General features: G+C 38.9%; 1 protein-coding gene across 1 annotated transcript in view; it reads right to left on the minus strand.

Annotated features, from left to right (window-relative positions):
- Nucleotides 1-6,395: 6,395 nt before the first annotated feature.
- LOC149282556 (A disintegrin and metalloproteinase with thrombospondin motifs 2-like) overlaps nucleotides 6,396-15,653 on the minus strand; it is a 241,358-nt gene continuing 232,100 nt past the window's right edge. Inside the window, exons 21-22 of the mRNA XM_089498057.1 lie at nucleotides 11,084-11,209; nucleotides 6,396-6,631 (exon numbers count right to left, since the gene is read on the minus strand). Of these exons, the coding sequence (XP_089354183.1) occupies nucleotides 6,396-6,631; nucleotides 11,084-11,209 (362 nt within the window). The remainder of the gene's footprint in view (nucleotides 6,632-11,083; nucleotides 11,210-15,653) is intronic.

Below are 15,653 nucleotides of genomic sequence, written 5' to 3' on the forward strand. Positions count from 1 at the left end.
GCCTCTCCTGCGCGGCACTTCCGAGGACGGCAGCGGTAGCGGCTGTGCGGTGGAGGGAGGTCTCCCTCTTCCTCGTGGTGGCTGCTGCGGAGGTGCCCGTGCGTTGGAGGGGGGTCTCCCTCTCCTGCGCAGCGCTTCCGAGGACGGCAGCGGTAGCGGCTGTGCGGTGGAGGGAGGTCTCCCTCTTCCTCGTGGTGGCTGCTGCGAAGGTGGCCGTGCGTTGGAGGAGGGTCTCCCTCTCCTGCGTGGCGGCTGCTGTGGAGGTGGCTGTGCGTTGGAGGGGGATCTCCCTCTCCCTCGCGGCGGCTGTTGCGGCAACGTGGGTACCGAGAACGGGTAAGTAACAAAAACCTGATTATGTGTATTCATTTCCCGTACGTAAAAAAGATGTAGCTCGTAAGTAAGAGGTAAGAAAAGTCCACGGGATATATAGAGGTAAAATAAGAAGTAAAATAAGAAGACAGATAGAATGATAGGAGCTGTGGAATATATGATAATAACGTTGAATTGGAGATATAAGAGCTATATAAATATGATGTATATAAAAAATGCATATATGAATGATATAAAATAAATATATATAAAAATGTATGTGATATAAAATGTATATTTGATAATATATATATATATATATACTAAAAGATACATAAATATGTATTATATATAAATAGCTATAAATATAAGTATATGTAATGTGTAAAAACATGTATATGAAATATGAATATAAATATTAAGAAGAGTATGTATTAAAAAACTATTATGTATTAAAATATGAAATATATATGTATATAAAAAATAGAATTTATTGATATATGTAATATAAATATATATAATATAAAAAAAATTACAATAATGTCACGTCACAGCTTACAAGGAGACACCGAAGTCAGGTAGGACTGGCAAAGGATGGTCCAGAGAGCAGAGGTCAGGATACCGGAGAGCAGGAACGTCGTGGGAATAGCCGAGGTCAGGATACCGGAGAGCAGGAACGTCGTGGGAATAGCCGAGGTCAGGATACCGGAGAGCAGGAACGTCGTGGGAATAGCCGAGGTCAATAACAGAGAAACAACTGGAATGCGTACTGGGATAGGCACTATCGAGATAGGCACGACCATCAGAAGGCAATGTCTCTGAGTTAGGAAGTCTCTTAAATGGGCACAGGAGTTAGGCACTAATTGAAGATTTCCCGCCAAATATTCAAAGTGCCGTTACGTAACTTCCTGCGCGGCCATCTTGTGTTTGGCGATTTTGTAATCTCCCCATATAAGTCGAGGAAGTACCTACCGGCGCCACTAGGTGGCGTGAAGAAGAACGAGTCCGGACTCCAGAAGAGGACCTGTCGCCCCGCTGCAGCTGCTGGGAACGCAGCGTGGAGGTAGGCGGTCTCCCTCGTCGTGGCAGCGGCTGCCTCTGCTGTGCAGTTGCCGTGCAGAGGCGGGGGTCTCCCCCTTCTTCGCGGCAGCTGCTACTGCTGGTCCGAAGCGGGGCGTCTCCCTCTTGTTCGCGGCAGCTGCGGCTGCCGGACCGAAGCGGGGGGTCTCCCCCTACCTCGTGGCGGCTGCGGTTGCTGACCGGAGGGTCTACCCGCTGGGTACGTATCTATTTATTTACATTATTAGTATATATAATTAATTAATAAATGTTAATATATCCAATTCAACATTCAGACCATCTCTTTTAAAAGTTTGAAATTTGTAGATCCATTCTGTTTCTTTTTTGGACAACACTTCTTTAATGTCTCCACCACACCAGTGGGGGGATACTAGGTCAATCCCTATCATTTTAAAATCTGGGAAGGAGAACATTTTGCAATTGATGCAGTGTCTAGGAACACTAGGTTTTACATTGTTATTTCGTATTCCTCCCAGGTGTTCTAGACCCCGTATTTTCAATTCCCTTGATGTACGTCCAATGTATTGGATTCCACATTTACATTCTAAAAGATACAACATTTTTTTATTTACAATGTGTGAAATTACGGATTTCATATTCTTTTTTCGTTATAGTGCATTTAAATGAGGTGTTTTTTTTGTTTTGTAAATAACAAGTTTTGCAAAATTTACATATCCCACAACGATGAAAACCAGGGGGACTATGTGCTAGAAAATGTTCTTCTCCATTTTTTTATTATTTTCGGAAGTGCACTTGGGGCTATGATAGTTTTTAAATTGTTCAACTTTTTACTCAGAAGTTGGGGGGCATAACACAAGAGGATCCAGGTCCCCTGCATCGCTGCTTATAAGACGACCCCGATTATAAGATGAGGGGTATTTTCCAGAGCAAAACCTTGTCTTATAATCGAGCAAATATGGTATTTGATGATTGTCTTTGTCTTGGTGCTCCGTCTTTTTACTTATGGATCCGAGTTGCTGTAAGCCACTGCACTGCTAAAGAAAGGAGTGAAGATGACTTTCCTTTACCTTCCCCTCCCACTCAATTACACTATAGAACGAGCTTTATTAGATAGACTACAGAGAGACAACAAGCTGAAGACGGAGAGACGGCAGGGACGGCACAGATGGAACAACGTAATGACGTAATTATACAAGGGCGGTATCCGGAGCCTTTTAAACGGACTGTTAACACGAGGATACACAGACTGCAGCTTATTTTTCTTCTCATTTCTCCTGAAGAAGCCGATTAGTTGGCAAAACGCGTTGAGATACTTTTAAACCCACGGATTTACAATACGGACGTTTTTATTTCTCCGGTCTCAGTTGAGATTTTTTCTTCCTATCGCTTATATACATAACATAGCCGTTATGCCAACTTGTCTGTAAGTTGTTCTGCTTTTTCTTTATTAAACATTTGCAAGAAATGACTGCACCATTTATGGTTTCTCACCTATATTGCAGACCTTAAGAAGATACAAAGTTCTTTCTGATGAGCCTCCTTTTAAAGTCACTTTTGTGAGTGCACTTAATACATTTATTTAATTTTTTGGAATTCATTACACTATTGTTCTTTATTATTTTTTCCCACATGTTTATGCGCCCCTCTTTCGACATATTGATTTTCTGAACACTTGTGAGGAGTGTTGTTTGGGAGCAGCAGAACGTGTAGGGTATATTTCTATTTATTTACTATCACATTATTTTTCTTTTGTTTTCTATTCCTACCCTTCTCATTGTCTGGTTCCACCTTTTGGCCGTTTGCTGATGTAATAACCATATAGAATTATCTTGGAGGCTCCCTGGCAGTAGTATACTGCTGTTACCAATTCCAATAACAATACCAAGACAATACCATCCGTGATACTTATCGAAAAGCTCAGTTGCCTTCACATGAGGTCAGTGATCCACGGAGAAAAAGCAAGTATATGGCAAATTAGGCGATATCTTTGCACAAGCAAATCCACAACACATACACCTGATTGTAATATCCAGAGTATCCGAGAATAGAATATAATTAATTATTTCTCATATAACATTTAGTGGCAGTTTAAGGGGTTGTCCTTTTATTAATTCTCCCCCACTTATGGACATGATAACTTTGAATGAGGAGATCCGATTCATCACCATTTAGGAATTACTGTATCTCCCCCCACCCCCGGTATTGTTGCAGTGAGGACGGATCTATCCTCTGGCACAGCCCGGTAGGGGGCCATGGTTTCCGGCATTATTTCCCAATACCTTTTCATATCAGTCCAGCGGCTGTGACCTGCAAGGAAGGGGTTATCATGCTCCAATGGGGTCTGGGCCACAGGGACTTGTTTCCTTTTAGTTCCAGCAATTATATTCATCCCTTAAATTTAGTTCTGTGTGTTTTGGGTTAATGAATTTGTGAGAATGCATTAATGAATATGTGTAAATAATTTGTGTGAAAGAGTGAAAGAATAAATGATTGTGTGAATAAAAGTGTATTAGTGAGTGACTGTAAACGTGTTTGTGTGAATCATAGGTGTATAATTGATTTGTCAAAAAGGCAAAGATGGTATAAGCAGGGTGTTTAAGCATTGGGGACCAAGATGGTACAGGCAGGGTGTTTATGGGACAAAGATGGCACAGGTAGCGTGTTTGTGGGACAAAGATGGCATTCGCTCGGCTGTTTGGGGACAATGTTGACTCATTCTGGGCTGTTTGGGGACAAAGATGTGTGTGTGTAATTTGGGTGCTGGTCAGGTTCTATGTGGGCAGTGTGGATGCCAGGGCTGGCTTTGGAGTGTACAAACTGTGATATATACCTGTAATCTAGGGGGTTTTATCTATACATTTAATGCTGAGTTTTTATGTGAATTCCAATTGATCTATACCTGCAAAGCTGGGTTTTTGTGTTATTCTGATAATGTTATGTTATGTTTCCATACATTATTTATGTTTACATGCAAGTACAGGATTTGTATGTCATATTCAGTTGATCAATACCTGGAGTGCTGTTGCCATGTGTTGTTTATTTGATCTATACCTTCAGTGCTGAGTTTACATGTGATTTCCAGTTGATCTATACCTGCAATGCTGGGTTTGTCTGTTCTGTTGATCTATACCTGCAATGCTATGATTCCATTCATTATTTATGTATACCTGCAAATACAGGGTTTTTATTTCTTATTCTGTTGCACGTGCTGTTTCCATGTGTTGTTTATTTGATCTATACCTAAACTACAGGGAGTAAGTAAAAGAGAGATATGGTTTAGTGAATGAGGGGACAAAGGGACTCTGTGGATGATTACTGGGGGAGAGGACCTCTCAATGTCATGGTGCAGTCAGAAGGAGGGACCTGGATCCTCCTGTGTTATGCCCCCCCTCCAACTTACCGGTGCTTCTGAGTCCCCGGTGCTTAGTCCGGGCAGCGCGTAGAGCTCTACGCGATTCGCGTGGAGTTCTACATGCTGCCCGGACTAAGCACCGGGGGCTCAGATGCAGGGGACCTGGATCCTCCTGTGTTATGCGCCCCCCCCAACTCAGAACCACCAACTCAGAATGCCTTTTAACCCCTTTAATGCCACTCTGCCTCCTGAAATGCCTTTTACCTACCTATATGCCACTCTGCCCCATAATATGCCTTTTAACCCCCTAAATGCCAGAGTGGCATATAGGGGTATAAGGCATTTCTGGAGGCAGAGTGGCACATAGGGGGTCAAAAGGCATATCAAGGGGAACAGTGGCATATAGAGGGTTAAAAGGCATATCATGGGGCACAGTGGCATTTAGAGGGTTAAAAGGCATATCATGGGGCACAGTGGCATATATGGGGTATAAGGCATTTCTGGGGCAGAGTGGCAAGCCTGGGGGCAGATGTGCATAACTGGGGGGGCAGGTTGGAAAAAAAAAGGAAATAAAAACAAAATATTTTTCTCAATCATAGCTTTTATTAACAAACAATTGTTCACATAGTTTACATGAACTAACATTTACTGGTAAAACTTTTTTCCTATAGGGTCGTCTTATATTCAGGCGTCTTCTTTTTTTCATAAGTTAATATTCAGATTTTGGGGGGTCGTCTTATAATCAGGGTCGTCTTATAATCGAGCAAATACGGTATGTTTTCAATTATTAAAGTTCATGTGCAATTTTAATCACCCTTTCCATTTAAGGACTGACTACAGATATTTAGAGTGACTTTATGTTATTTTGTATGTATCGCTTTGAAGATGGGAATAGGATTGGATTTATTCGCTATGTGTATGATCGTTACATGAAGCACGCTCTCTTCTAGTACACTTACCTCCCTGACAAACCCAGTTTCCTTGTTCTTTTTTGGATAGTGACATTAAGTATCCGATGCACAAAGAAACACAACAGTCAACAAAAGACTGGAGGGTTGTGAGAAAGTTTTTACAGAAAATAAAGCTTTTTGTTTTGCTTATTGAAGATATTGCAGTGATTTCTTGCTCTGTGAAATTGCAAGATTAGTGGGGGCAGTGCCTTCCTTGGCCTATACATCATTGCTCTACACCCTCCTGTCTCTATATTTATTAAAATTGATCCACCGACCTGTCTATGTCCCTAAGTGTTATTTCCCTAATCCTTTTAACTCTGTTGTGTATTTGCCATTGTTACATGTGTGAGGGGATTAATATGGTGCTGGTGCATAATCCCTATGTCTTAATTATGTTTATCATTTCCCGTTTCCTGTCTACATCAACTTCCTTTACCCTGCCAAAATTATATAAACCATGTCCAGTCTCAAAGTGTTTTCTTGCACACTGACTAGTGTGTCATGTTGTGACTGGTGGTACGGTTCCCCATAGGAACCAGTTCCTTTACTCTGAGAACTGCAGCAGCTATCCATCTTGTAGCCAGCTATGATGAAGACAGCAGCAATGGCCAGGGGCATCCCACAAGACTCCATGGTTCGCTTCTCATACTTTTTAGCCTTTGTTTTCTTTAAAAAAAAATGTCCCTTTTTTATTCTTTTAGAAATTTTTTTGCCTTTTAGCCCTTTTTCCCTTTTTGTCAGGGGCGTACCTGGGCGGCGTGGGTGTGCGGTGAGGCACCGGTCGTCATCGCGGCGGTGTCCAGCGTCAGTTTCGCCGTCCTGTTCTTCGCTTCCCACGTCCACGCAGGGAGCCGGATGCGGTGACGATGGGCGCGTCGGCAGGAGGGCTGCGCTGGAAGAATATGCAGAAGGGCCGCCATCTCCTGCACACTGTGTGCTCGGAGGGAAGGGGGCGGGACAGCTGTGGGCTCGGCTGAAGGGACAGCGCTTACAACCTAACCCTGGATTGTTCTTTGACCCTGCCTATTGATTGCTGTCTGAACCTGACTATGGATTGTTCTTTGACCCTGCCTATTGATTGCTGTCTGGACCTGACTACAGATTGTTCTTGGAAGCCCTCAGGCAGGACACACAGCATGGAAGCCCTGAGGCAGGGCTTTGAGGGGACAACAAATTTACACTGTTATACAGGCTGTACACTCACTACTTTACATTGTAGCAGAGTGTCATTTCTTCAGTGTTGTGTGTTGTCACATGAAAAGATATAATAAAATATTTACAAATATGTGAGGAGTGTACTCACTTTTGTGAGATACTGTATATTCTTTTATTTGTACAAGAACATGTTTATAAAAACAACTGCCATATACAATAATCTTTACCACCCTCCACCCTAAAAAGAAGAAGGGGTTTAGTTCTCTTATACTTACAAACAACTAACAGCTGGAGAGGTAACGACTGCCATCAAAATCAGCTTCTTTATAAAAAGAAGAGGATGGGGACGTTTGCTAAGCACCTGGAAGAAGCCGCTTGGTCATGCTTAGTGTGAGCATGCAAACTGATGTCACTGGAGGAGGAGCAGTGGCGTCACTACAGGGGGGCAAGGGGGGGCAATTGCCCCCCCTAGGATATTCCTTGTCCCCCCTGCCGAATTTGGAGCCACCCAGGACAGTCCCCTTGACTGCTAACGACGGCATGGTGCCGTCGCTAGCAGTCCCAGTCAGGTGCTAACGACGGCACCATGCCGTCGCTAACACTATCTTACCTTGATGGAGGTCTGTGGACCCCCATCACCACCTACCCCGGCGATCTGCCCCTCACACTGAAGGGCATCACCGGGGCCACCCGATCCGGCTGGTGACGTCACCGCGCAACTTTATTAATAACTGACAATTGTCAGTAAAAGCGGTATGGGGTCATGCTGCTTAGATACCTGTATCTCAGACATCTAAGCAGCTACAGACCCCCAACATATGCCGTTGGAAAGGTAATCGCCTCACCGGTATAATGCTTGTGAAAAAAGAATACAAAATATTAAGTAAAAAAAATAAAAATTTACAAAAAAAGTAAAAAAAAAATGATTTGGGGGTATCTAAAGGCAGATAAATAAAGATCAAAATTGCCTAGAGACCCCCAAATTAAATTAGTAGTTTCTTTAAATGGATGAATTGTCTGAATGAGGGAGAGCATGAGTTAATGTGTGGATGATTTGTCTGCATGAGGGAGAGCATGAGTTAATGTGTTTGTGTGTATCATAGATGTATAATTGTGGAAGGGCAAAGATGGCACTAGCAGGATGTTTGAGCCTTGGGGACCGAGATGGCGCAGGCAGGGTGTATATGGGACAAAGATGGCAAATCGTATGTGTGTTATCTGGGTGCTGGCCAGGTTCTATGTGGGCAATGTGGACGCCAGGGCTTGCTTTGGGGTGTGCAACCTGTGATCTATGCCTGTAATTTAGGGGGTTTTAAATATACCTTTAATGCTGTGTTTCTATGTGAACTCCAATTGATCTGTACCTGCAAAGCTGGGTTTCTGTGTTATTCTGTAGATCCATATCTGCAAATACAGGGTTTGTATGTCTTGTTCAGTTGATTAATACCTGCAATGCTGTTTCCATGTATTTATTTGATCTATACCTGCGATGCTACGTTTCATATATTATTATTGTATACCTGCAAATACAGGATTTGTATGTCTGATTCTGTTTATTTGATATATACCTTCAGTGCTGAGATCACAAGTGAATTGCAATTGATCTATACATGCAAAGCTGGGTTTATGTGTTAATGTGTTGATCTATACCTGCTATCGGCAGCAGGGTCTAATATTTATATATATATATATATTTATATAACATCCAAAAATAGTTACCGGCACTCCAGGGACTTCTTTAAATAATCACTCCAGAAACTGCAGTTTCCTAATCAACGTTTCAGTCTGTTTATTAGACTTTCATCAGGACATGTCCTGATGAAAGTCTAATAAACAGACTGAAACGTTGATTAGGAAACTGCAGTTTCTGGAGTGATTATTTAAAGAAGTCCCTGGAGTGCCGGTAACTATTTTTGGATGTTATATGATTTGCTGTTGCAGCTACTTGGCACCGGGCTAAAAAAGTGGTGATTGGTGTGCAATTGTTAATTTTGGACTTTGTATATATTTATATATATATATATCGGCAGCAGGGACTAATATTAATATATATCGGCAACTGGGGCTAATATTAATATATATGGGTAGCAGGGGCTAATATATATATATCAGCAGCAGGATCTAATATTAGGCCCTGAAATCATTTAGCGCAAAAGTTAAGGTATTGTGTTGTTTAAAGGATTTCAAGGATTAGTCGTACTAAATTGTGGCTTCAGGCTTCCCATGTTGAATGATCAAGTATTGTATTGTCCAATAACAAAAGTATCATTCCATAGCACATTACTTTTGGCAATATATATATATATATATATATATATATATGTTTTTTCAGTGGTATGATTTAATGGTGGAAATTATTAATGCCCCCCCAGTTTGACTGTGGTATCTTGTGTGCTATATACTGTTTCTAGAGTCGCCACTGAGGAGGAGCTATCGGACATCCTGGCTGTACCACTGTGTTAGCAGTTACATTGAATTACAGACTTGGAAGGTCCGTCAGCATCTTCCACAGATGAACTCAGCCCACTTTAGACAAATATTTTAATCAAAGATTCTAGTTTTTTGTCTTTATCGTCTTAACTTTCGTCTCCATACCCTTCATTCATCCATCCAATTCATAACCCCTTCCTGAAGGGTTCATTTCCTACTGCTGGATCCATTTCAAGGGGTTGTCTGTGTCTACAAATTTGAGCAGAAACTGCTCTATCGAAGCAAGAGGCCATTCTGCCGGTTTTAATCATAAATATATTCTATTTCTAAAAAATACTACACTATAAGTGTTTTGTCTGTCTCATTTTTATTTTCTTTGTCTGAGAGCTTGAAATCAGAAAAAATACATATTGGGAAGTATATTTTATTTCTTCACTTTAGATGTGCGCCACGCATTCTTTTTTTAATTCACTTATATTTGGTCCAACTTGTGGAGTTTGACCCTCTGCTGGCAGCACTCACTTCTATTGTAAGTAATACACTTAAAGTGACCTCATACCATTGTAATAATTATTTTTTTCGTGGCACTTATCAGCACCTGTTTTCTTTTTCTTTATACTTTTTTTCTCTTATGGACAGTCTAGAGGAGGACTAGTCCCCCTCCCCTTCTCTCCTCAATCCCCCTGTTTTTATCCTCACAAACCCTAGTCACACCACCACCCTATTACCCTAGGCTTTTTCTCAATGTGCTAAACCATATATGCCATGTCCAGAATTATAACGTACACTGCTTTTCCTGTATCTCTGAACTTTCCATTAATCTGAAGTACTGTATGTGTATCACTACTAAGATTCATACGATCAGAAAGACGATAAGAGTGCTGTGACGCAATACTCTTATATTTCTGATTTTAAGATTCTTTGTATTGATGATGCATTTTGCTTTATGACATAGTGTAATACAGTTTATCGAAAATAAATGTTTAATTAAAAAAGGTGGTTTTGCAGAGAAGCCCTCTGAGAACTGGAGCAGGCTAAGAAGAAGGCGGCAGCAATGACTAGGGACATCCTGCTAGACCCTCCAGTTCCTGTTACACTACTTAAAAAGTGCAGCTTAAAACTGTTTAATTTGAAAGTCTTTTGGGTTTGATGGTTTTACTATCCCCTGATAATGTAAATGTAGCTAAATATAAGCTATATATTTATCTTTTGGGATAAAATAGTACAGACAGTCCTTTGCAGTAGAATAATGTTAAAGAATGAAGAACAGAAAAATCCACTTGGTAAGAAAACATGATTTAATTAATAGAATTGTAAATGTGGCTACATATGTAAAAAAAAAATAGATATTTAATTGACTGTGAAGTGTTTCCAAATGTTTTAGATTGCATGACATAGTAATGTTTTCGACATTGAGCAATTTGTTATAAACTCTCGAACTTTTCTATAGCATCATTTTATCTAGATATTATGTGATGGAAAAAATGTTGATCTCTTCTATGAAGTAAAACAGGATATGTTCTATATACTGGTTATTTTAACTTCTTCATTGTTTCCTGTTTGATCTTCTCAGCAATCAACTGTTGAATTCTCTGGTTCTTTGTCTTTTCAAATTGGATGCTCCTTCGGGGTATGATATTTGGCTCTGGCACTTCATTGTCCAAATTATTAATTTTATATGGAACATCTACTCTGTTAATGTGTTCTTGATTTTTTGCTACATTGATGTTTGAAATGTTTATGTTGTAAACAGAAGTCGGTGTCAAAGTAGAATTAGGAATATTTATTGGTGTTGGAACTGGTAGTGCAATATTCTCAATGCTATTATTTTTAACATTACTTGTGTTTATAATTTGGGATGAATTGCATGTTTTACAACACAATCTGCTATAACCGGGTACTGAACAATAATGAGCCAGAACTTCCAGGCGACAAAGGATTGACTTTTCTCCTACACAGCTTGAGTCTGGAAAAGAAGAACATAAAATATTTTATTATTCATTGCTATGTTGTTATATTTTAAAATTATTAGTGTAGTTATTTGCAGTTAGCTTCTGATGCAAGTAAATCAGTGTTTGTTTTAAATATGAAACATAGCTACAAGTAAAAATAACTCTAGACATGCAATGCACTTCTTGTAAGAGAATATTAGTAGAAGCACCTCTGTGCTAATGTTATTTTGTGTAGTGACAGCTTGACTTGCTACCCACATCACTTTGCAAAAATAAAAAGTAAGAGCTGCTTCCCAACTGAATTTAATTTGTTCAGAAGAGAAATGTTCTCATTTTCATATACAATTTCAGTGCTTGTTAAATCAGTCTTTATATTTTTAAAAAACATTTTTGTGAACTACATTTTCCCAACCTTATGGACTGATCTAGAAGCAAATGTGCATTAATCCCTGCCATTAATGGGAACATGCCATTTTTTGATAAGTGGTGGAAACATTAGTGGTTTAGTCAGAGATTACTCTGCCTGCCCTTAGACTCACAAACCGAACCCTAATAGAAGCTTGAAAGGAGTTTACAGTATGTTTGCCTTAAAATCATATTTAAACAGTTAAGAATATCTTCAACAATTCACTCTTTTTCTACCCTAGAAGTAAACAGAATATGAGGTGGATATGATTTGGCCAATCTAGTTTGCTCATTTTCTTATACTCGCTACATGACCTCAAACCTACGTGTTCCTTGGCTTGCGTAAAGCATATCTATATACCTACCCCATCCACACTTTAACTCCCACATTTTATTAAAAGTATCCCATTTGCTGGAAGATTAGTTTCAACCATTAAGAGGAACATAATTTTACCTGTCAACCACCTGTTTCAGATTTGAAGAAATACAGATTTAATGTCTGAGATTCAAGTTTTACAGCTATACAGTATATTTACTTGTAGGTTGCCATGATTTATAAGCCCCAATCATGCTAACATATTTAGGAATCAATTATGTGATTCTAAGTATTTGATTTCTAATCATGTTGATTCTGGGAAATGATAAAGTATGGTACAATTCATAATCATGTCAAAGAGATTTACTAACTTTGAATGGCATGCTTGAGTATTTAGGAAACAATCATTTACGGCATATAATTGTAAGAACATTTTTTGTCTAGAATTTGATACATGTCTCGTGAATATTATATAAAAGCATAATCAATTTTTTAGGCATTATTATTACTGATCTATAGGAGATCCAGCTGAGCCTGCCCCTTGCTGTGATTCATTTTACATATCATCACCAGAGTGCAAGGTGAAACATTTTTATTTAATTGCTGTCTAATTTTATTATGTTGCAACAGTAAAGGAGTCATGGCAGTGGTCAGAGTTGAGTTTTTGTCAGCATGGATAGATTGGTCAGTATGAGTGTGTGTCAGTGGCACTGATAGTGGTCATTGTGTTTGTATTTGCAAACAGAAACTATACAGTAGTACAAAAAAAACCTGGTTCATTAGTGGTGATCCAGGTGCCAATAAGAACATTATTGGCCAGAATATTGCACCAATATCTCAGATTCCCAAAAGACAAGTACATTTTGAATGTTTTTTTATTTTGTTCATTTTGAATGTGTGACAATCTTGATGCATAGGCCAATATTAGTATGGTAAGAAAAATGTATTCCATTCAATTCTTACAGTTTATTAAAACTCAAAGCATGAATAAACATTCAAAAAATTAAATACCAGGGCAGCATTTTAAGGCATTGCATTTTGACTGAGATATACAGCTCCATAAATCTTTGGGCTTATTTACTCAGGAACAAAAAAACAGACAGGCAGAAATTTGTGTAAACTTTAAAAATGCTTTACATTTTGTTTTTTTGTGTTTGTAATGCTCAACAATCAAAATGTTTTTCAAATATACCTTTTGTGAATATTATTACTTAACTTTTTGAATGTGCCTCTTTCATTATTTGCAAGGGAAAATAACTTTGTAGTTAATAGTACTAATATATATATATATACACACACAGTGAAGTCTACACCACCCCTGTTAACATGCCAGGTTCTTGTGATGTTAAAGAATGAGACAAAGATAAATCATGTCAGAACTTTTTCCACCTTTAATGTGACCTATAACGTGAACAATTCAATTGCAAAACAAACTGAAAAAAAACTCACAATAACCTGGTTGCATAAGTGTGCACACTCTCTAATAACTGGGCCTGGGGCTGTGTTCAGAATTAACCAATCACATTCAAACTCATGTTAAATAGAAGTCATTACACACCTGCCATTATTTAAAGCGACTCTGTTTAATCACAAATAAAGTTCAGCTGTTCTAGTAGGATTTACCTGTTGCATCTCAGAGCAGAAGCCAGGGTCCGCAGAGAGCTTCCAAAGCATCAGATAGAGCTCATTGTTGAAAGATATCAGTTAATAAAAGGGTAAAAAAGAATTTCCAAAGCATTAGATATACCATGGAACACAGTAAAGAAAGTCATCATTAGAGACATTACCAAGAACTGGACGTCCCTCCAAAATGTATGAAAAGACGAGGAGAAAACTGGCTGTGTGCTACATGTGACAACAATCTCCCGTATTCTTGATATAAATGGGCTATGGGGTAGGGTGGCAAGACGGAAGCCTTTTCTTACAAATAAAAACATTCAAGCCCAGCTGAAGTTTGCAAAAACAAACATCAAGTCCTCTCAAAGCACGTGGGAAAATGTGTTATGGTCTGATGAAGGTTGGCCAAGGTTAAACTTTTTGGCCATAATTCCATAAGAAAAAAACAACACTGCACATCACCCAAAGAACACCATACCCACAGTGAAGCATGGTAGTGGCAGCATCATACTTTGGGGCTGTTTTTCTTTAGCTGGAACAGGGGCCTTAGTCAGGGTGGAGGGGATTATGAACAGTTCCAAATACCAGGCAATTTTGGTACAAAACCTTCAGGCGTCAGTTAGGAAGCTGAAGATGAAGTTCACCTTTCAGCACGACAATGACCCAAAGCACACATCCAAATCCACAAAAGTATGGCTTCACCAGAAGATTAAAGTTTTGGAATGGCCCAGCCAGAGCCCAGACCTGAATCCAAAATCTATGGGGTGATCTGAAGAGGGCTGTGCACAGGAGATGTACTCGCAATCTGACAGATATCTTTTGCAAAGAAGATGTGCCATTCTAATAGACTCCTACCCAAAAAGACTAATTGCTGTAATAAAATCAAAACTTGCTTCAACAAATGTATTAGTTTAAGGGTGTGCACACTTATGCAACGAGGTTATTGTGAGTTTTTTTCCCCCCCACGAAAATTTCAGTTTGTTTTGCAATGGAATTTTTCAATTGTTTATATACATATTTGTAAGCTACATTTTCACTTATGGATTTGCCATTCAAGTAAAATTTGAAACTTTTACTTTTAGCTTTTTTCAGATGTCTCTTGTTTTGTTAAGTAAACAGTTTTCATTGATTACTTTTTGTAAATATGCCTTCTGTATATTCACCCCATTTTCTTGTACATAAAAAATACAAAGAATCCCTGATAAGCCAAAGTGCATATAGTTATACTATGCAATATTTAAATACTGTAAAATGCCACAAATCACTTGCACCTTTTCACATACAAAAATATTTGCATAACCATATATATTTCAATATATTAACAGTCAATAGCTTTCACAATTAAACATCAACTCATTTGATTAACAGTTAAGGGAGTCTGAACATTTTTTGTAGTATTAAAAAACAAAAGAAAAATATGTAACCATAACTTTCACAAAATTGCATACATCTATTCTGTACCAAGTTATTGTAACACTTCACTAGACAGTCTGCATTAAACATTCAGAAAAATACAAAATTTGGTGACTTACAAAAGTTAATACATATAATATATAAGCATATAATATGCATAACATATATGGAGGAAATATTTAAAGTGTATGTGTGCCAGAATTCCTCCCCACATTCCCAAGCGAATATGCTCCATCACAGCATGAGTAGTGAGGTGCCAATGTATTTAGGAGGTCTTGTGCACAGTTGTATCCTCTATATATTAATTAATTATATACAGTTTATACCATTTGTAGGCCAATATGCGTATAAGCCAGGGTTCCCTAATGAATGTAATTTTAGCTGGCTCAACTACAACTCACTTTTCTCTATTTTGGCACGAAGGGGCACTTATTTTGAGCCCAGCTCTATAACAGAGAGACTACAGATTCACTTATTGTTTTAGCCACAGTATATTTTATCTTCTGTCTTAAGTTTTATCTACCTACAAATACAGTTGTCTAGAAAGTACAGCCATTCCATTTCCATAGCATAGTAGTAGTAGTCAGTAATAGTACGGTCTCAAATGAATTGAGGTAGTTCCAGCCTTTTTTTTATGTTTTCAGGTTAATGAGTGCTACTGCATATAAAGGATAAATATAGTGTGTTCTCTAAGGCAAAAGTCAAAG

Source organism: Sceloporus occidentalis, unplaced genomic scaffold, assembly GCF_023333645.1.
Source record: "Sceloporus occidentalis isolate IW3139 unplaced genomic scaffold, rSceOcc1.0.p SCAF_112, whole genome shotgun sequence".
Lineage (NCBI taxonomy): Eukaryota > Metazoa > Chordata > Lepidosauria > Squamata > Phrynosomatidae > Sceloporus > Sceloporus occidentalis.